The 21,567-nt window shown below is 40.0% G+C and overlaps 2 protein-coding genes across 2 annotated transcripts; one reads left to right on the top strand and one right to left on the bottom strand.

Moving 5' to 3' along the window:
• Positions 1-652: 652 nt before the first annotated feature.
• On the bottom strand, positions 653-8,377 carry fbl (fibrillarin rRNA 2'-O-methyltransferase). Its single transcript, XM_086114217.1, has 9 exons — positions 8,233-8,377; positions 6,851-6,997; positions 6,411-6,551; positions 5,161-5,255; positions 4,901-5,071; positions 3,953-4,085; positions 2,851-2,963; positions 2,351-2,496; positions 653-1,595 (listed from the first exon to the last, which is right to left on the bottom strand). The coding sequence occupies exons 1-9, from the start codon at positions 8,240-8,242 to the stop codon at positions 1,571-1,573; spliced, it is 981 nt and encodes a 326-aa protein (XP_085970343.1). The 5' UTR covers positions 8,243-8,377; the 3' UTR covers positions 653-1,570.
• A 1,078-nt stretch (positions 8,378-9,455) lies between these two features.
• Positions 9,456-19,015, top strand: sacm1lb (SAC1 like phosphatidylinositide phosphatase b). The gene is made up of 20 exons (XM_086113556.1): positions 9,456-9,524; positions 9,906-10,003; positions 10,168-10,242; positions 10,322-10,449; positions 10,738-10,887; positions 11,144-11,203; positions 11,349-11,382; positions 11,600-11,701; positions 12,035-12,120; positions 12,587-12,673; positions 12,769-12,837; positions 13,098-13,177; positions 13,260-13,358; positions 13,706-13,844; positions 14,184-14,253; positions 14,388-14,460; positions 14,778-14,871; positions 17,473-17,565; positions 17,641-17,698; positions 17,787-19,015. Exons 1-20 carry the CDS (start codon positions 9,496-9,498, stop codon positions 17,921-17,923), a joined length of 1,761 nt encoding a protein of 586 aa, XP_085969682.1. The 5' UTR covers positions 9,456-9,495; the 3' UTR covers positions 17,924-19,015.
• Positions 19,016-21,567: the final 2,552 nt, after the last annotated feature.

Here is a 21,567-nt window from a genome sequence, read left to right on the forward strand (position 1 = left end):
CTGCTCGAAAAAGTTTGGGAGCGATTAAAAGCCTGCTCAGTTCATGTTGCAAATTGCATTTTAAAACCAATCAACAAGTCCTCAGTGTCAGAGGTCATGCCGTCCCAAAATAGTGACGTTGTGGGCTTCGATTTTGTTGTCACGGCTCTGCAGAGATGACAAGGAACTTTAGGGGGACGATTTTGATGGACGTCTTCTGTACCTCCAATGACTGAACCACCATATTAGCTTGCATTGGGGGGAAACTCCACAGCAACAACGTTCCACTACATGAAAATGGGTCTTATTTACAGTGTAAAGAGTATATGTCGTTAAACAGTCTTACAAGTAGCTTTCATCAGATTGACAAACTAAACACAATTATGCAACCGTTTCAAGACCCCACACCCCTTAAAATACTTAATACTTGCCAACTGATGTTAACTTGCTATGAAACTTCAATATTTAGTAACCCCGTGTGTCCACACGGGCAGTAATGACTGCACTACCCTAACTGGTCTGATGAAGTTACTTGAAGGGGCTTCATCACAATCTGCCATACTCACATTTAGTGGTCCAGAGTCAACAACTTGGTACAATAAACTTTGTATATACTGTGCTGTACCAAATATGTGTTTTGTAGGATCAGAAGCAAGGGACAAAGGCAAATGAATAGAATAAAAAGTATATTCAGAAAACATAGATGATACAAAATAGGCCAGGCCAGTTCTGTCCTGGGCTGCTCCCTTGACACTCTGGAGGTGGGCAACAGAAGGATGCTAACTAAGCTAAAAGCTATGATGGACAGTCCCTCCCACCCTCTCCAGCCCGCCCTGACAGCACAAGGTAGCTCCTTCAGCCAGAGACGGTTACACCCGCGCTTCAAGAAGGAGAGATACCGACGCTCGTTCCTACCAACTGCTGTCAGGCTGCTGAATAAAAAATAGCAACAATATTATTAATAATAATTAAATGATGTGGAAAACAACTGTAAATAGCACTGCGATTGATCCATTTTGTATTTATATTACACTTAATTGAACAGTGTTTGTTAGTTTTTTCTTCTTCTTTCTGCCTACATTCTTGTTGCTGGAAGCTATAAATTTCCCCAGTGTGGGACAAATAAAGGATATCTTATCTTATAAAATACTAGTCACAAAAAAACCTTCAACTTCAGAATCATAATGTGTTAAGACAAAGCTCGACTCACTGCAGTTGTTCAACACCAAACAGAGCAGAAATTGACCAGTTCAATTTAGATGAACAATTTTACAAGAGTGGACCACCGAACTGTACTGCCCCCAAATGTTTTGTAGCACAGGTCTTGATAGAAAGTTGAGTGGTTGTGCAGTGATGAGCTGAAGAGCCAACACCCAAAACTGACGTGTAAGCTTTTTTTCCCCGGGGTGATTGCTTGATGTTATGTCTGTTTTGATGCTGGCAGTTGATGGTGCTCCATGGATATAGATATATATACTCACAATACTTTTCTGTCTGTAGATCAATAAAAAGTTTAATAAAAAAAATTGACAGAAAAGTCTAAATAAACAGATTGTACATGGTACAGCTGCTCCTGCGTTCCGTCAACATCTCATTTCTTCTGCTTTGGTGGCGGTCTGAGGAAGGACGGAAAAAGGCATCATTTAAAACTGGACAGTTTAGAACCATTTTGAGATCCACCTCCAAATAGCTGTTCAGCTCTCGTAGCATTAGTAAACTGCCATGAATACACGAGAACTATTTTAGTGGAAAACAGTTATGTAGTATTGATGTGCGCACACTAGACTTTTCTATTGAGACTTGGATGAAGTTCTGATTACATTTGATAGCCAATTAATGCAGAAATCCAGGTACCATATTTTTAAGACTTAAATTACAGTTAAGACTTAAATTTTCTCCAAAATGGACAGGGCGCCTAATAACACAGGGTGCCTTATCTAGGCACTGAGTTCCAAAATCTGAATGCTGTTTTGTGACGAAGATGAGCGCTGTGCTTGACTGATTGATGTTGTGCCGATACGTTGCTTATAGAGAGGAAAGGCTGATCTAACTCAGGGCAGTATGCAGACATTAAACTGGTGGTGGTGGGGGAAACTATGGCAATTGAGCAGCTGTGAGATTTCAAGCTCAAGTAATACAACTAAAACCTTATGAGAACAATTTCTACAAACTTACAAAACACACACAGTAAATATGTAATGAGTGAAATCTGAGCAAAAAGCTACAATTGGAGAGACGAGTACCAATAAACCAGATAGAGCATAATTTGAAGATTTGCAAATCCAGTATTTTCACCAACACATTTGATGAGACCTTTCAGCTTTACGGTTGGTCCAGCAGATGGAGCTGTTAAACCCAGTAGGACACATACCTGTAAATGCCCACTACCACAGCATGATCTCTTTCATAGGGCTCCAGCGTGAGCTGCTCCTGTGGTTTCATATTCTCTGCTGTCATCTTCTTTACTTCTGAGGCAAACACAGCCTCTGGTGCAGCAGTCGAGTCTATACAGTTCGCCTGTTTACATAAAGTTGAAAGACGCCCAAGCATTAGACTGGTGTTATGCTGTATTGTGTTTGATAACTTCAAACCCAAAACGAGTTTGCGTCTACTCCTCAACTGACATTTCAACTTTCATATCAGGAAATTTCCTCAAGCTTAGTGTGTCAGTGTCATCCACATTTAGTCACGAATTGTGAGCAAGAAGTCAGACAACCGTTCAATATAGTTTGAAAATTCTAGCTAAGTTAAACTTTAAATGAAACTATCAAATTTCTACAGAAATGTTTTCTTTTCCATCTTCTATCTCATGACAAACAACATAACCTCTTCAATGTTAAGAGGAATAACTGAAGATAGTCATCAGTGTACCTTTATGGAGATGACAAAGTGGCCTCCATTCTTCAGGAAGTTGTGAGCATTCAAGGCAACAATCCTAGTCTGGTCTGGCTGGGCAACATCAGCGAAAATTACATCCACCATGCCTAAATAGAAACAGAGCATATACTACACACCCTCATCGATATTGTGCATAATTTTAGAATCCTCACAGATGACACCATGATACATTATTCTAGCACAGGTCTACCAAAACTAACCTGTTGCCAACAAGGCATGTATGTAGGCAACTCAAGTGCACATACCAAAAGGGATTTAATTTTTTTTTTTTAAATCCAACATTAAAATTTAAATCCCCAAACACTACAGTGCTGTGAAATAGTATTTGCCTCCTTAATTTCTGTTTTTTGCGTATTTATCACATACAAAGGTTTTTGTTCATCAAACCATTTTTGATATCATACAGACCTTCCGAAGGAAATACAAAATGCAGTTTCTAAATGCCAATTTCATTTACTGTGACTAACGATAGTTTTGGGAACGCTGAGTTCAATTTCCCAGGCAACACCCTAGTGCCACATTCTTTGAATCAAGAAATCACAAATGGAATCTGTCAGACAAAGTGAAGTAGGCTACAAGATCTCAAGAAACAAACGCATCATGCCACAATCCAAAGAAATTAAAGAAGAAATTAGCATAAAAAGTTATTGAAAACCATCAGTCTGGAAAAGGTTATTAAGCCATTTCTGTGACTCTGGGTCTTCAGCAAATCACTGTCAGAGCCATTATCTACAAATCGATACAACTGGGAACAGTGCTAAACATTTCCAGGAATGGTCGAACAGCTTGTTTCTGTGTGATATTCCAATTGGGTTGATGAACAGAAACCTTTGTGTGTGATAAATATGCAAAGAACGCAGAAATCCAGGAGGGTGGCAAATGCTTTTTCGCAGCACTGTATAGGGGAAGAACATCCACTGAACACAATAATCTTACAAAGAAATCATATGAATTTGACAAAATCTTGATAAAATCTAAAAGCTCTATTCAAATTGAAAAAAATACAATTGCAATTTACAGACACAGACATTACAGTTGATTGGTTTGAGCTGTGCCATAAGCAGAGTCTACTTACCAACCAACATTCTGTACTTGTGTGGGTGACGAGCATCTTCAATGATGGGTATGATATTGGTGCGTTTCTTTGCCACATTGAGGAGATCACGACCTGATCTGTGAGAAAACTCTACAGCATACACCAGCCCCTCCTGCAACACAGTATGTTGCATGTGTATACGTAACGACATCTGCATGAAGTGATATGGAACATGATCCTTCTCGGTCGAGATTTTAATGTGTGTAACTTTTTGCCCCATTTATGAGAAAGATCATGTGAGGTCGGACTGGACAAAGTTTGCAACAGTGGGACACAGTCATTCATGGGCCTTCTTTGGACTTCCACACAATTTCAGAAAAATAAAAATAGACAAACTCCCTTGCCTTCTTTATGATTCAAGGAAAAGCAAAGCCAGCTACAAAACAAGTAACGGAGCTGAAACCATCTGAGCTGGACAATTGGCGGGGAAGAAATAAATAAAATCGGCTCAATCATTTGCTATCCAAAAATGAAAAAGTGACAGACAATTTTTTAAATCCAGCAAAAAGAAAAAAAAAGCCTGATATTTTATCTGACAATTTAAGGCATAGATTCAAGATATGAAATGGAGGGGGGGGGGGCACAGAGGGGAAATTTACAGACGACTCATCAGCCATATCATAGCAAAGACATACGAGTTTGAAGCATTGTTGCAATCAGCTTAATGTATTAGGTCTGACATCGCCAAGATTTATGGTCAAGGGTTTTTGGGATCGGTCAGGAAGTTTGGGGGTGGGACAAAACTCTCTCACAAGGTGGTATCATATCATATCATATCATTTTATGTGTATATATGAAAATAGCTCAGCTGATTTCCCCGCAGCCCTGAGTTGAACAATCAATCATTTGACATCACTCACGTGTGTGTCGCAAGAAGTCAAATTCGACATGTACGTTGTGAGAATGTGACAGAGGGACAACACTCACCGGCCCAACAATGTCGGAGACATGAGATACTGTTGTACCCGAGGCAGCCCCCAGGTACATTACTTTCGCTCCAGGTTTTATATGGATCTGGTCAACCCCTCCCAAGATGGCTGCTGCCAGCTTGGAACGGAATGGATTCCATGCTCTGTATTCAATCTTCGTCTCTCCCTCCTGATGAAGAGTAAAAACAAATAATGCAAAAGTATCGACACAGATTAGGCTGCTGCAACAACAACGGTAAAAATGCACTTCAGACTCACCTCCACACTCATCCTCTTCTCTCCATACACAGATTCTCCTACCACCATGTTCTTGGTCACCAGAGCATCCTCCCTCCCCCTGCAGATGAAGACCCCTTAGGAGACAAACAAGAGTTAACACCGTCAATGAGCTAAAACTAGCAACTGCTGCGACATACAAAACTCGTCTTTCAGTTAAGATGAATCACTTGAACATACCATCTTGAAACCAATTATTATTTAGACAGGACTTTGGTTGCATCTTAGAGCAGTAAGAGCACAGACAGCAAAAATGTGAGATTTGAGCAAGTAGTTGGCAATGCGCTCCATAAAAAAGGGGAAAAAATATGAAGACGATTTATGAATGGTGAACTGCTGATAATGCGTTTTATGAAAGGGCACTAACTATCCATCCAAATACAGAAATAGGACCCATAACTGACACTGCCTTTTAATATATATATACTTTTGAATTTGGTGAAATTCTTGCACATGTGCACGCTTTGTGAAACACCCTCAGTTCCATCCATCCATTTTCTGATCCGCTTCATCCTCACAAAGGTGGCGGAGGGTGCTGGAGCCTATCCCATCCGTCTTTGGGCAGTAGGCGGGGGACACCCTGAACCGGTTGCCAGCCAATCGCAGGGCACACAGAGACAAACAAACATCCACGCTCACACTCACAATAAGGGACAATTTAGAGTGTTCCATTAACCTGCCATGCATGTTTTGGGTATGTGGGAGGAAACCGGAGTACCCGGAGAAAACCCACACAGGCACAGGGCGAACATGAAAACTCCACACAGGAAGGCCAGAGCTGGAATCGAACCCTGCACCTCTGCAGTGAGGCCGACGTGCTAATCACTCTGCCACCGGGCCGTCCAACACCCTAAAATCCAAAGCAGTTATGTGGATGCAAGAATTTACAATAGTCTTTACAATCAAATAATCTGTAGGTAATTTTTAGGGTCATACAAGACATGTTTGAAATGATTAACAATTTTTAGATCATTGAGACATATTTACAATTGAAACTATCAATACAGGCAATTACACGATCAACATTTTAGGGGGTGTCAAACACGTTACACAGCACGGCTCTGTCCTTATAGTCCTTAAATAGTGGGGGGATTACTGTACATTGATTTTGTACTGCGATAAACAGATGTATTACCCTTTTAATTGAGATTTTTAAAAAAAACTATCAATTGCAATGTTGCTGATTGAACTGAGTCGGAAACAGAAAAAACCCAGAAAACTGGAGGAACAACCTTCATGTCTATGTGGCTCCACCAAAACTTTCCTTCCAGCTCCAAAGCCTCCTCGACCCCCCCTTCCTCCTCTTCCTCTTGGGGTCCCTCTGCCTCCTCCACGACCCCTGAATCCTCCTCCCTCTGGAGACCTGAATCCACCTTGGGGAAACAAAAGTTGCATCTCATGTCAAGTTTAACTTGTCAAATCATCTATTGCACAGAAACATACACAAAAGTGTTCCGCTGTGAGATAATCTGTTGAATTGGAATTTCCACTGTGTCCTTTAAAAAAAGGTTAAGAAAAACAAATTTCATCTCAAATAATCAGATGTTTGTACAATCTTCAAAATCTGGATTCACAATTATTTTTAATTGATTTGAAAGGACAAAAAAAAAAAAAAAAAACAACAACTGGCCATTCCCCAAAGTGTTGTACTCCTAAATTCCTCAAGTCTTACCTCTTCCTCTGAATCCGCCACGATCACCAAATCCTCCTCGCCCTCCACGGTCACCGAATCCTCCTCGCCCTCCACGGTCACCGAATCCTCCTCGCCCTCCACGGTCACCGAATCCTCCTCTGCCGCGACCTCCTCGGGGACTGAACCCTGTCGAAGGAGCAGAGACAGTGGAATATCATCAAAAATCACACATTTGCATTCGGGTTATGTTTCAAAACTGCAACAGTTAACATTTACATATGACCATATAATTTATTTTTTTACTTAACTGCATATGCACCAAAATATTTCAGCTGCTAAAATAAAAGGTTATAAGATAAGAAATCCTTTATTAGTCTCGCAATGGAAAAATTCCCAATTCACCAAATGTATAAAAAGGTACCATTTGGTAAAAATGTGGTAATTGTATCAGAAATGTGTATTTACCAATGATTAATATTTGATTTAATATACATTTGACAGAAAAACTCAGGTGACAACAGAATATTGCACATCATTCAAAACATTTTAGGCTCCCTTGTCCTTTTGGAGTAAACGTTTTTAGGTAAGTACAATATAAGGTATCAAAACAGTACTGAAAATACGATGGGTATCACAGAAATTGCATTTGATTGTAGAAGACATGGGAGGTGTCACTCTGACTGGGAGAAAGCTCAGACATAATAAACAGAAAATGCATAGCAATTGACACATCAAGGTTGTGACTGGCCACAACATCAAGGGCATAAACAGTAGCCAAACACAACAACAAGAGGATCTTTGTTGCAGAGACCATAATCAACATACTATGCCTTATTCACGACTTGACCCTAAATATTAACTTTAAAATGTAATAATTAAAGCAAATCTGCATGAGCTACTGACTTGAATATCTCGAGGCAGTCGGAACAAAACAAGCAAAAAGCACTTTTACACCAGGTGCGTTTTGCAACAAAGTTTTGAATGTGACTTAATATGGGACTAAGCATTTCAACCGATCTACGAAGAAAACTACAGCAATCATTATTACTGTTCACCTTTGCGAGATTAACACGTAGATTTATTTAATTATTTATTTAAATACAAATCCTGCCAGCATACTTGAAATTGTGGTTTAGATATTTGGGTGTTCAGGGTTGAGAAGAAGTACAACACGTGAGTTGAGGCATCATGGCGGATCACCTTAGTTATTTATCCCACGGTAACCAATTCATATACAATTTCTAAAGTATTGTGCATCGTATCTGACAAAGAAGAACATTTACAGATACGTTTAATGGAGAGCTTGTATCGTCTAATAAAGTTGAGGAGGAAGCAGGGCCACGTGCAGGTTCACGCATTCGGATAACAATGACGCAGTGAAAGAACAAATAAGTTCCAAAACGCAATATTCTTTTCTTTACCTGGCCTCATGTTACGCTATGCTTTTAAAGAGCTGAGTCGACGACGCAGAAATTTTCTGTCTTCTTCTCGAGTACGTCAGCGATTACGAGCAATCCCCAAGCACATGGGCGACTACCGGATGAACAGCACGACTACTTCCGTCGCTCATATTCTTCTTCTGTTCCCTCTAAGGGCTGTTTGACTGGGTTTTCAATTTTTCATTGCCCTCTATTGGCCGTAATTTTGTGTGGAAGGGGAAAACGTGCTGTAAATACTGTAGGTATTTTCCCTCTTCTCAAATACTGTACTGATGTTTTTTCCATAATTTTCACGGTTCACGATCAACGTTTAAGATCACCAAATACATCGGCATATCCGGCAAGTAAAAATAAAATACGGCATATCTGGTGATTTTATTTATTAAGGAGAAAAATGCTACCTGGCCTCGTGTGGAAAAAGTACCCCCAAACCTCATAACGCGTTGAGCCATCCTCAGCAGTAGCAACTGAAATCAACCGATTTCTGCAATCGGAAATAAGTCTTTCACATCTCAGTGGAGATATTTTCCCCCGACTCTCTTTGCAGATTTCCTTTAATATAGGAACACTGGGGATTATGAGCATGAATGGCCCTTAAAAGGGCACATAGAGACAAACAACCATCCACTCTCACACCTAGTGACGACTGAAAGTGTTCCATTGACCTGCCATGCATGTTTTTAAAATGTGGGAGTAAACCGGAGTATCCGGAGAAAATTCACACAGGCACGGGGAGAACATGCAAACTCCACACAGGAAGGCCGGAGCCGAAATTGAACCCTGCACCTTTTTACTGTGAGGCTGATACGCTAACCCCTTGTCCACCGGGTCACCCTATTTACAAATCATGTTCAACCCAAATTTAATTGAATACACTGCAAAGACGGGATTTAATGTTGAAAATGTGAACGTTTTTTTTGGTGTTGTTTTTGCAAATCATTGTGAACTTGGAATTTTATGGCTGCAACTCTTTCCAAAAAAAACGGACAGTATCTTGTTTACCACTGTGTTACATCTATCTATCTATCTATCTATCTATCTATCTATCTATCTATCTATCTATCTATCTATCTATCTATCTATCTATCTATCTATCTATCTATCTATCTAGAGAGATGGTATGATCATCTCAGCTGTTTATGAAATCAGTTTAACGCATGCGCAGTAACAATGAGTCCACCACTGTTGATGACGGAAGTTGACGTTTGGGGCTGACACGTCACGGACGAGGTTACTGAATGAAAGATGGCGAGCACCTATGAGAGTTTCAATTTGTGAGTGCTGGGAACGTACTAATACAGCGTTGCTTTGTTTTGCACTTTAAGACAATTAGGCATCTGTGATACTGCCTGAACAACTAAGTCAGCGAAATAATGGCAGGTTGAATCGAATGACGTACAGTCATTTTAACGCGTACGTCCCCGGTTCTGCGATGAAAACACGTTTGGCAATCGACAAAGTTTTTGTGGCTTTGCTGACTGATTTATTATATATTCAAATGTTTTGTGGAATGGCGCCATCAGTTTTTAGCCAATACATACGCGTTAGCCTCAGACATTGCCCATTCTTAACAGTTGTTGTTTGTTTCTGTTAAATTGCATTATTTTGCGAGAATGAAGCATGAGGTGTTAGCAGCTGTTTTCTTCCCATTCCAGGCGCACTACAGCTGATAAATTTTACATCGAGGCTTGTGACGATGGCTCTGAGGACGTGTTGGCCATCGATAGGGTGTCAACTGAGATGACGCTCACAAGTAGGCATTCGTTTTGCTGTAAACATTCAAAACCAACCATGTGCGAGATCACTATTCATGGATGAATTAATCTTCACTATTGGAATGGTACTTACTTACATATTAACGTTTGAATTTTGTGCACACTAACTACTGCGCTTGCATGTCCCCGCTATCGTCCACAGCTAAGAAGGACATTCCTGCATCTGCTGAGACCAGGCCAATATGTGGACTCATGGGGACAATACGCTTGGTGGCAGGTAGTATGTTAGATAGTAAACCGTGAAATATCTGGTCTTGGACAAACCTAATATCCTCATCCTTCAATGGTTGTGTTAGGTATGTACATGATCATCATCACAAAGAAGAAGAAGGTGGGGGACCTACTGGGCCATGCTGTATGGAAGGCTCTGGACTTTGATGTCATCTCTTATAAGAAGACAATTCTACATCTAACTGACAACCAGGTGGAATGTCCGTCTTTGAATTGGATTGGATACAACTTTATTGTCAAATGTGCAGCACAGATGACATTTGACATCAATGATTGAACTTGTACCAGAGTTCTTTGTTCACTTTTGATGTTTCTGTTGTCTCTTGTGTCAATCATAAACACCAACAAATAAAACAGATGGAAATATAATGCCTACAATGCTATTAACATGATTATTCAAGATTTAGCAGCAAGCATAACATGCTGCAAAAAGCCTCTGTTCTGTCCTGTGGCGCTCACTTTTCATTCTTTTTTTTTAAAGATGCTAGACGACAAGACCTTCTTGTCCATGATCAGCAATGTACTACAGACAGACAGCTTCTACTTTGCAACAGACTACGACCTGACCCACACGCTGCAACGCTTGGCCAACACCAGTCCTGAATTTCAGGAGATGAGCCTTCTTGAGAGGGTGTGTATATGGATATATCTCAAGCGCTCTGATCGCTCCCTGAGATTGCAGACTGCCAACCGCTAACAACTTCCCTTCCCCAACGTATTACACAAAAATATGTAACATTAATAACATACTGGGAGCGGACCACTCTACCACTGCCGCCCCATGTCATTCATATCCTGATGCCAATAAGGAATAACTATGCTAAACACTTAGATGAAACAGGAAAAGCTTTGTGGAATTGAACAGCTTACTTTACTTTTAATTGCAGGCAGATCAGCGTTTTGTCTGGAATGGCCACCTGTTGAGGGAATTCATTGCACAGCCTGAGGTAATGCATTTGTTTTGTCTTATAGGATATAAATGTGAGAGTCATGTCTCTCATCTCGGATAGATACATTTTAACTTTGAGGAATTGGGACATGTAGTGCTGAAAGTCTGTCTGACAATTTTTCCTGTTTTTTTTTTTTTAACAGTTGCACAAGTTTGTGTACCCTGTTGTCCATGGATGTATCCTCTTGTTGTTATCTGAAAGAAACCGTTTATCCCTCCCAGTTGACACTTCTTGAACTTGAATGGCCAACTTGTCCATGTTGGTCATCTCATCAGTCCAAGGTTAACCTTAGACTGTCATTTGGATGGCAGGAAGGTGGCGCTCCGTCATCTTTGGCCTGTAGCTCTAATTCCTGACTTTTACTCTTCTGATTTCTTAACACACATTTACCAGTCATCGTCATGAAGTCAAGCTGCATCAATGGGAAACTTTTTGACTGGAGTATCATCTCCAGAAGGAGCTGTTTTAGAGCTGGTGTCCGCTACTACGTCAGAGGTAACAATACTCTGTTATCCACAACATATACTGAACACCAGTGGAATTTCATTCGGCAGTAATCTTTTGGTATACTAACATGGCCATAAAGTTGACGTCCATAAGAATATAGCATTGTGTGAATATTAAAACTGAAGTTGGCCACCTACCTAACGGTATTTGTGCAATAGCCACGATTCGTCCTTGTTTTTCTGTGATGTCCAGACATCATGTTAACTCAAGTTCTTTTCCCAAGTGAAATGCAGCCACATCCAGTGGATATTCGCTTGACTTCATATATTGCTTCATGGGATCCCAGCCCACCATGATTGTAACTTCTTTTTTGATTACTAGGCATTGATTCAGAGGGCCATGCCGCTAATTACGTGGAGACGGAGCAGGTAGTGCAGTACAACAGTGCGAAGGCTTCCTTTGTTCAGGTGAGCTGATGAATCCCGTTGACATTTTCAGATGTCATGAAATATTTGTATGATGTCATCAGTATTTGTATGAATGTACATGAAATAAATATGACCTCTGCATTTGACCCATCACAGTCGTGGACACAGTAAACACACATTCTTTGTGGAACTCACTGGAGAAGTGGGGCTACTTAAGTTCTCAGGATGTCTGTGTCTTGTTCAAAGATAACACAGTCGTGTGCCTGGAGTATTTTAGGGGTGGTTGGTCTTGAACTGGGATCCCCACGGTGGCAGGCAATGATCCTAACCCCTTGGCTTAGCTGCTTTGATAGATGTCTCTTGCTAGCTAAAAGAGGTAGAAATGTCAAGGATGTGGTAAATCCCCCCTCCCCCCTCCAATAATGTTTACATTTGTTTGTACACACTTGTATGGATGGTGGGAGAAATGTAGGCATATGTATACATTGTTTTATCTCCTTCTCAGACAAGAGGCTCCATACCCTTCTACTGGTCCCAAAGGCCCAACCTGAAGTACAAGCCAAGACCACAGATCAGCAAAACAGTCAACCACGTAAACAACTATTTTGCATTGCTGTACTCATTAAAGACTTTAATTCTGCTCGTTTACTCATGTGATTTGCCTTTTCCCATGCTTTATTTCTTCAGTTGGATGGGTTCCAGAGACACTTCGATTCACAGATCCTCCTTTATGGGAAGCAAGTCATTTTGAATTTGGTAAGATGGTAAAATACAAAAATCACTTTTGATGATAACATTGGTGGTATTTCATGTCTGACTTAATTTTTTTTAATAGTCAGTGCCCACTCACTGAAAACATTTAAATTGGCCTAAAGTAGAAAACAACAACAACAAACATGAACTGGGATACAGAGTCATGGTTAAACAAGAAATTAATTTATGGTAATTGATGCCTTTCAATAACGCTACTAACCCCCCCCCCCCCCCCCACACACACACACACACACTTTTCTCAGATCAACCAGAAAGGGTCCGAAAAACCACTGGAGAAGACTTTTGAAAAGATGGTGGCTGGCTTAGGAAACGGCACCATCAAGTAAGAGTCACCCGTTATGCACATTCCTTTTCACCTATGGCTCAATTAATGTTTTTGTTCAACAAGATTCACCTTTCTTCAGGTACATAGCATTTGACTTCCACAAAGAGTGCAGTCGGATGAGATGGCATCGTCTTCACATCCTGTTGGACATGGTTGCTGAAATCCAGGAGGAATTTGGGTCAGTTTGCGTCTGCTTTTATTTTTGAGAGAATGCTTTACAAGGGGATGGAACTCCGGTTCCTCGAGAGCCATATCTTGCCTGTTTTAGATTGAGAGAACAACAAGACAAAAAACATACCTTTCAAATCAAATGTTTTTTTGTTTTTTTTTAAACATAGTTAAGTAGTGATGTAAGAATTAGAATTAAAACATAATGTGTTACGGACACACACACACACACACACACGCACATATATATATATATATATATATATATATTCCAAATAAACAAAACACATAACCAGGATTTAACGGCATAATGAATTAGCAATATACTTAAAATAACATTGTGGATTTGGGGCACAGATACTTCCTGGTGGATTCAGATGGTACGGTACTGTTAAATCAAGAGGGGACATTTCGGAGTAACTGCATGGACTGTTTGGACCGTACAAATGTCATCCAGAGCCTGCTGGCCCGACGCTCACTGCAAGCACAGCTGCGGGTAGGACGGTCATGCTACACACACACATGCTATACACTGGATGCAGTTCTAAACACAGTTGAACTAGTGATGCTTCTTTCAGCAGTGTCTGCGAATGACACACATGATATATGTGTTATTGTAAAGTGCTAAACTCATGTTGCTGCTCTCTGGTACTGTATTGATGGGTTTCCTTTAGTATCTGTTTACTCAGTAGAGGGAACAGGTATTTTCCAATAGATGGCAGCACAACACAAAACTCAAAAAAATTGTCAAGTGATATGTTCTACTATCAACCCCATTGAACAAGCAAGTTCACTGGTTTATTTAGTTCTTAACTCTGTGCTGTGTCAACCACAGAAAATGGGGGTCCTCTACATGAATCAGCACATTGAGGATCAAGCAGACTTTGAAAAGATGTACAAAAACGGTGAGCTGTCTATCACACAATTCTTTTAGTCGTTCTCTTTGTGGAATGTCGAACGGGCATGTATTCAATGTATTCAAGTCCTAATAGTAATAGTATGGTCTTGTGACCTCCTTGCCCTGCTTGTTTACCTGCAGCTTGGGCTGACAATGCAGATGCATGTGCCAAGCAATATGCAGGCACCGGAGCATTGAAGACAGACTTCACCAGGTCAGTTATTCAAAACAGCTGTCATCCATAGTTTTATACGGCCATCCAATTGGTCAACTTCACTGCTGTGGTTCACCAACTGAACAATGGCAAACATTGTGAAATGAAGTGGAATGAATTTTGGGTCATACAAATAGAAAGCTTATCCATTTTCCAAATTGAAGTTTTTTTTATTTTCTATCGAACACAACTATTCATAACTATTTTACGATGAATTAGTGTCTATTAACGTATGAATTGCCTCTCACTGTCACCAAATTGCTTTTTACAAAACCTATGGAGAAATGTAAGTTCCGATTGGGTTTTTGTTTCTTTAGGACAGGCAAGAGAACTCAGTGGGGGCTGCTGATGGATGGCTGGAACTCTATGATCCGATATTACAAAAACAATTTCTCTGATGGATTTAGACAGGTACAGTATGTCCAAATTATTCAGATCAGGCCAACCTTTGTCATGGATCCAGTATTCGTTTTACATAGGGGCTATAGTATCACAATGGCTGTGTGAATTACCAGCTCAACCGGATTAAATAAAAAATTATATATTATTATTAAATTCAAGTGACAAATCAACTGCAGGCAGATTGAATTAGGCAACTTCTGTTTCCAATTAAGGTTGGAAACAATAAACCACTTCAACGGGATAGTAAAGTAAGTTAGTAAAGGAGAGAGATACAACTGTATTGATAGTCGACTCGTTGATACAAAATCAGCTAGGAATCCTTAGATACATTGATTGTAGAGTTACGAATTGGCTTTCCCAGGGCTAGGAATCAGTTGGGTGAGGCTTTACAGGTTACATTCCTTAACAAGATCGAGAGCTCCTAACGTAATGTTATGTTTGCGACCAAATGCAGTAGTGTGGGGCAGGAGCGATCAGACTAACTTGATTACATTTCTCAGTTGCGTCCCTGTTTTCAACACCAAATAGCTTTTCAACAGTTAAGCTACTTTCATAATCGCTTTGTGATATCAAAATAATGTTCACTGATGCCACTTTTTTCCCAGGCAGTTGTAAACATGAAGTGCAACATTACATGATATACCTTTTCTGCCGGCAAAAGATACATTGCAGAGTGAAACATGCAACTGTAGACAATTGCGGCGGTTTATACGGCTCTGCAATTTCCATGAGCTTTTGAGTCCTCATATAATCTACCGTATTGGCCCGAATATAAGATGGTGGTTTTTTGCATTGAAATAAGACTGAAAAAGTTGGGGTCGTCTTATACTTGGGGTCTAGGCATTATACTCATTCACGAGGCTAGATGGCGCCAGATATCATTGAAGCGAATGCTGAACTTGACTCCCCAGGCCAAAGCGAACTCCTGTCACGAAGAATAAAAATAAAAATAGCGGTAGCATGAAGAAGAAAAATAAGAAATAAAAGAGAAGAAAATAATAGGAGATAACAGAAAATGGAGAAACGTAGCGACAATCTGGAGAAATGTGGGTAGAAGATTGGCCAGGTTAACCGGCAGCTGAGGAGAAGTTATGATGTAATTTACATTTCATAAACCAGAAGCCATTCATTTACGAATGTGATTGCACTTTACATACTGTATATAAATGTTCAGATATTAAGATTTGAATGAGGCAAAATAACATGCTTTTTCTCTCAAATATATTGTTATAATCATTTGTTTCAGATGTACTGCAATTCTTTTTGTAAAAAAAAAATATTTGGTGTTCAAAAGTCTTTTTTCAAACTTGAGTCTTGAAAAAGAGGAGGTCGTCTTATAATCAGGGCCATCTTATATTCGGGCCAATACGGTACTTATATTTTAAGATGTTGCTACTGTGTGAAAAGAAACTCACATGAACATCCAAAACATTCACACTGGTATGTCCCAAAGCTAACACAGCAACTGTCACCTAAGGTAGAACCTCCCCTTTGTACAGTATTTGCAATGGCGGACCTAGCTTGAATTGGCACCCTGTGTGTCAGACCTTTTTTTGGCTCTGAAATATTGTTTGTGCAGATTATTTTCTCTACAAAAGTAAATTGTTGTGGTCTATTTAAATAAGATTTTGCTGTTTACATGCTTATAAATCCTGAAAGAAAGTCATTTTAAAGAATTAGGTACAGTACATCAACAAATATTAGGCATGTGGACACATAGATCCCAAATGGTGCGTAAGCACCTGTCCTGTACCCTAGATGACAAAAGTGCACTTTTCTCTAAGCCCATTTTTTTTCTGTTGAATGTGATTGCTTAATTCTGAATACAGCCATTTGCCCGTTTAAAAAGAGGGTATATGCACTTGTGCAACCATGCTATCTCACTTGTTTTTACTTCCTCAATCTTTTTTTTTTAATTGAGTACAGATTCTAGGGTAACTAATAGTGGGAACAAAGTTTAAAGTTATTTATTTTGGTCTAATTTGGACGCACGAAGCAATTTACTGAAGTAGTACAATGAGCTTTTTTTAAATTCATTTCAAACAATACGGATGATGAGGTTAACAAGTTGACTTGGCAATTGTTCCACTTTCTTACATAACCCCTTTGCAAAATTAATTGCCCGCTCCTGATCCAGTTGTATATCGAATCTGCCACGTGCCAGAAATTCTTTCGTATCAATGTGGCGACCAAAGTACAGGAGTCTTCCTCATGAAGCTGTGATTTAGAGGCTTCATAAAGCTCTAAAACAGAAGCCGAACTTTGAAGCCACTAGATATACAGTAGCTGTTGCTGTTGTTGTCATTTCAGTTTATTCGAGGGTGCACTTTTAACAGCATGCACATGCAAACACATACTGCTCCACGATATCACTTTAGTAATCAAATGTGGAATAAATCACTCATTTAAGCCACGACAGTTCACGTGAAAATATACTGTATACTGTACTGTACATTGTTTGTATGTACAATGAGATTGAAAAATATTAACTTGATTAACTTGAAATGCTGCCTGATGAATGACTGTTTTGGCTATTCTGTTCAACTTGATTGAAAACCTGCAATTTAAAAAAAATAATCCCCCCCCCCCCCCCCCCCCAACACCACATAGGACTCTATAGACTTGTTCCTTGGTAACTTTGCTGTGGATGAAGCAGATTTGGCAACGCCTCTGCGTGAACCCAAAGACTGGAAATTTCTGACGGTAAGCCTGATACAATTTAACACTTTCATTTTATGTTTACTTGTTTTAATACAACTTGTTTTTTTTCTTTCTCAGTTGCCTATTATCATGGTGGTGGCATTCTCCATGTGTATCATCTGCTTGCTAATGGCTGGTAGGACAATCATCATTCAAGTGTGAAAAAACCTTGTGTACAAATAGAAACTATGTTACTTAATAGTAATTCTGGCGTTCCTCGGTAGGTGACACATGGACGGAGACTCTTGCTTATGTTCTGTTCTGGGGAACAGCCAGCGTGGTTACATGCGGCCTGATCCTCTTCAACGGCCGGGACTTTGTCGATGCTCCAAAGTTAGTCCAGAAAGAAAAGCTGGACTGAATGTGTGTGTGTGGAAAGCAGCTCCGTCCTAGCGAGCTCACCACCTCATCCTCTGCCAATTCATCGCTTTACCCCCAGCAGCATCAGCATCATCATCAGGCCTGGAGCCTTTACTAGTACAGAGGGGGGGAGTCGAGGATGGTGGGGAGTCAGCAGGGACACCTCGCATACGACAAGGCACGCAAGACTGAGACTGAGTATGCATGGACCTGCTGCATTCCACACAGCTGCAACAGAGAGACGGGACAGTCTCGTACAGGCTGCTATGTACACTGAACGTCTGTAGTTAGCACTTGTCCAATGTCACTGTATCTGTTTTTAAGATGATAACTGTGGGACCTGCATAAAATGTCATTTTTGTCCCATTAATTGGGATCAAACTCAAACAAGCTGTAGATGATTTGCTCTATGTGGCGTTTGCTTTTTCATATCTTATTATTTCAACTCAACTCATGCCAACATACACTGACCTGCCATTACATTATGGCCACTCTTGCAAGTTTATGATATCCAATAACACATCAAATGGTATGCCTTTTACAGATTTTAGTTTTGATCAGCACTCTCAAAAAGTGTAATTGTAGTTTGTGGTGGTGTCGAGCTGTACCGCATTATTCTGATTACGGTATTGTTCATAATTACTCTTATGTTGTTAAACAAACACACTTCCGATTATGAATCAGTTCAACTCACATCATTGTAAAATAATGACTTCTCACAGTGCCAATCAAAACTAAGCATTTTTGCCAATGGCAGAATATTCGATGCATGTTATTGTGGTGTGCAAGTTGTTATAACAGCAGTGTTCGGTGGATTTGTCCATACTAAAACACTGCCGGTTTCAGAAGTGTGGCTTTCAGGACCAGACACTCATTGCTGAGGCTCAGAGCAATGCCGCATCTATTGTAATTACCATCATGTACAGTAGCCTCATCAATATATCTTATTGGTCTTTCTTTTTCAAGCACTCTTTTATGTCAAGAGAATTATTGCTATCTTCGGTGAGATTACCAAGTGTAATCAGTCTGTTCATTCTACCAAAAGTGCTACAATCAGGTTGAATGTACGAATAAACATTTAAAATCTCTCCCATTACAGTAGTAACATCTTCTGCGATTCTTATTGCTCGTAAGTTTAAGAAGTGCATCTTCATGAATTTACACTTCAAAGACCTAATACAATGATTCATCAGTCTGTTGCAACAAATACAGAACATCTCACAGTATCACACTCAAAACACCATCAATGAAATTTTCAAAAGTAGAACATCAAACCACTGCACTTGGCACCACAAGGCCATATTCTGCCATGTCAAAAAATAAGCACACGTGCCCTTTTTTTGGGTGCACAGATCATCCTATTGACTGAAGTCTGTAACTAAGTGACTTTGATGAAATGTTTGCACTCAGGTGGATCAGCCCTTAATTGAGTGTTCCCTCTCAAATAATCATGTTGACTGGGACGTGTTCTCACGAAAACGAAAGTGCCTTTTCCATACCTGTCAACTCATACGGTTTAGCCATAGTTCATACGGATTTTGTGGTAAATCTTACGTATATGGCCGTATCGCACAAATCATACGGATTCTGAAAATTTCCGGGGTTTTTTTTCACCAACTCCAAATGATTTGGAGTTGGTGAAAAAAGTAACGCAGGAATACAACTCTGAACACAGTAATGCCACTAAGTAGAATGATGATTAGACATTAACCAGACATTGTATTATGGAGATCTACAATAAATATAATTGAAAATTTCGTGGGTTTTTTTCTGCCGTTATTTTGACATATAAAATGCTTTGATATGTTATAAGGATTTTTTGCTCTTTATAAGGATTTTTTTGGTAGTTTATACAGGTTGGCGCTCCGAAAAGTTGACAAGTATGCGTTTCTCCTGCACTCCAGACGCTGTGATGAATCTAAAATACAGATTGCTCAATTTGAGTCACTTCAGTTGCTCTGACGGCCATCGAGGTAGATTTTGAATCATTTTTATGTGATCTATGCAACTCTTATCTTTTATGACATGCTTGTGTGTGGCACGACACGCAAAGCATGGTTGTTGAGCACTGTGTAAACTTCACTTCAGGGTTAGGGGGATAGGGTTAAGTTCGGATAGTGAACCCTAATTTAGATTTATGATGGATGGATGCAAATCAAATTTGTCACCTCTGACAACGGGACAGTTTGGGGGGGAAAAAACAACCAAAGTTTGCTAACTAAAAATAGTATGAGACATCAGCACCATATTCGCCACATTAAAATGGCACAATTTAGCACAATTGCCTTGACGCGACCAACGGGACATATTTCTAGTCCACAGCATACTCTACCTTGGTGCATCAACGGCAGAAAGTTGATCGTTTGGCTCAGCAGTGAGCCTGAAAGCCAACACTGCTAACGAGTACATATCGCCAAAAACACTGAATGAATATAGTTCATTAAATCTGTTTCATAACAAATATTGCTTTTAAAAGATGAAACATATTTTAAGACATTAAAAATTCGAAAGAAAAAAAACAAAAAATTCTTTCAAAGCAGTAAATTCAAAATGAAATTTGATTTCGCTCATTAAAAAAACTGAACATTCATGACTATGCAGTGATTCATGATGTGTTTTTCTGGCTTCTATAATTTTATGCTTGTTTGTACTAAGCACATACTTGTTTGTTGTATATCCAAAGCAAGGCAATGGGTCGATGGGATTGATGATGAGATGCTGTCGCTAAAAGACAATAACACGTTTATCCTGACCAACTTACCCTGGGGTAAGAAAGCAGCGGGCAGTAGATGGGTGTATGTGCTTAAAAGCGATATAGATGTGATAAATACAAAGCACCGGAAGTGGACATTCCGTCAGTACTGACAGTCCGTCACTGATGGACGCCAATTCTGATGACAAATTTCAACTGACAAATTAAAAAAAAAAAAAGTCAAACTCAGCACTGATGGAAGTGGGTTTTCATCCATCGGTGTAATCATCAGGAACCAGGTTAAACACTGAAGGACCTCCCAGTCCATAACTGACGGAAACATGCCCCCACCTGTCTTGCTGCCTGTCACTGACGGATTTGTGTGTCTCATGCTTGTTTGTTGGCGTGGGTGAATAAACAGGCCCTAAAATAGCCGCAACAAGTTAAATCCAAAGTAATGACTGTGGTCGTACTGGGGTTGGAAGTGTTTGTGTGTGTGCGTGTATGTGTGTGTATTTAAATCAAGAAAAACTCATTCCAAAGTATTCAATTGTAGCTCATTCATATCTAAAAAACCTGGTTGACACTCTACACTTTGCCAGCTTTGAAATGAGATCATTTTGATTGGCAAAAAAGTTTATACATTTGGTTTGAAATGGGGCGGCCTCACACTCCAGAGGGGCAGGATTCAATTCCGGCTCCGGCCTTACTGTGTAGGATTTCCATGTTCTCCCCGTGCTTGTGTGGGTTTTCTTCGGGTACTCCAGTTTCCTCCCACATTCCAAGGTTGATTAACAGGTTGATTTGGCACTCCAAATTGTCCCTAGGTGTAATTGTGAGCGCGAATGGTTGTTTGTATATGAGTACCCTGTGTGCCAGCATGCCCGTGACCTTTGTGAGAATAAAGTGTGTGTGTGTGTGTGTGTGTGTGTGTGCGTGTGTGTGTGTGTGTG

The sequence above is a fragment of the Hippocampus guttulatus genome, chromosome 6 (assembly GCF_054856545.1).
Source record: "Hippocampus guttulatus isolate MCC_2025c chromosome 6, RoL_Hgut_1.0, whole genome shotgun sequence".
NCBI lineage: Eukaryota > Metazoa > Chordata > Actinopteri > Syngnathiformes > Syngnathidae > Hippocampus > Hippocampus guttulatus.

What these genes read in the sequence shown, in the direction of transcription:
- fbl (XM_086114217.1), bottom strand. An exon ending in GGAGCCACATAGACATGAAG is followed by an intron (nt 5,256 to 6,410) that starts GTTGTTCCTCCA and finishes TTGTCTCCTAAG; the next exon opens with GGGTCTTCATCTGCAGGGGG. An exon ending in CAAGTACAGAATGTTGGTTG is followed by an intron (nt 2,964 to 3,952) that starts GTAAGTAGACTC and finishes GTTTCTATTTAG; the next exon opens with GCATGGTGGATGTAATTTTC.
- sacm1lb (XM_086113556.1), top strand. Translation starts at nt 9,496, where the DNA reads ATGGCGAGCACCTATGAGAGTTTCAATTT. An exon ending in TTGAAGACAGACTTCACCAG is followed by an intron (nt 14,461 to 14,777) that starts GTCAGTTATTCA and finishes TTGTTTCTTTAG; the next exon opens with GACAGGCAAGAGAACTCAGT. An exon ending in AAGACTGGAAATTTCTGACG is followed by an intron (nt 17,566 to 17,640) that starts GTAAGCCTGATA and finishes TTTCTTTCTCAG; the next exon opens with TTGCCTATTATCATGGTGGT.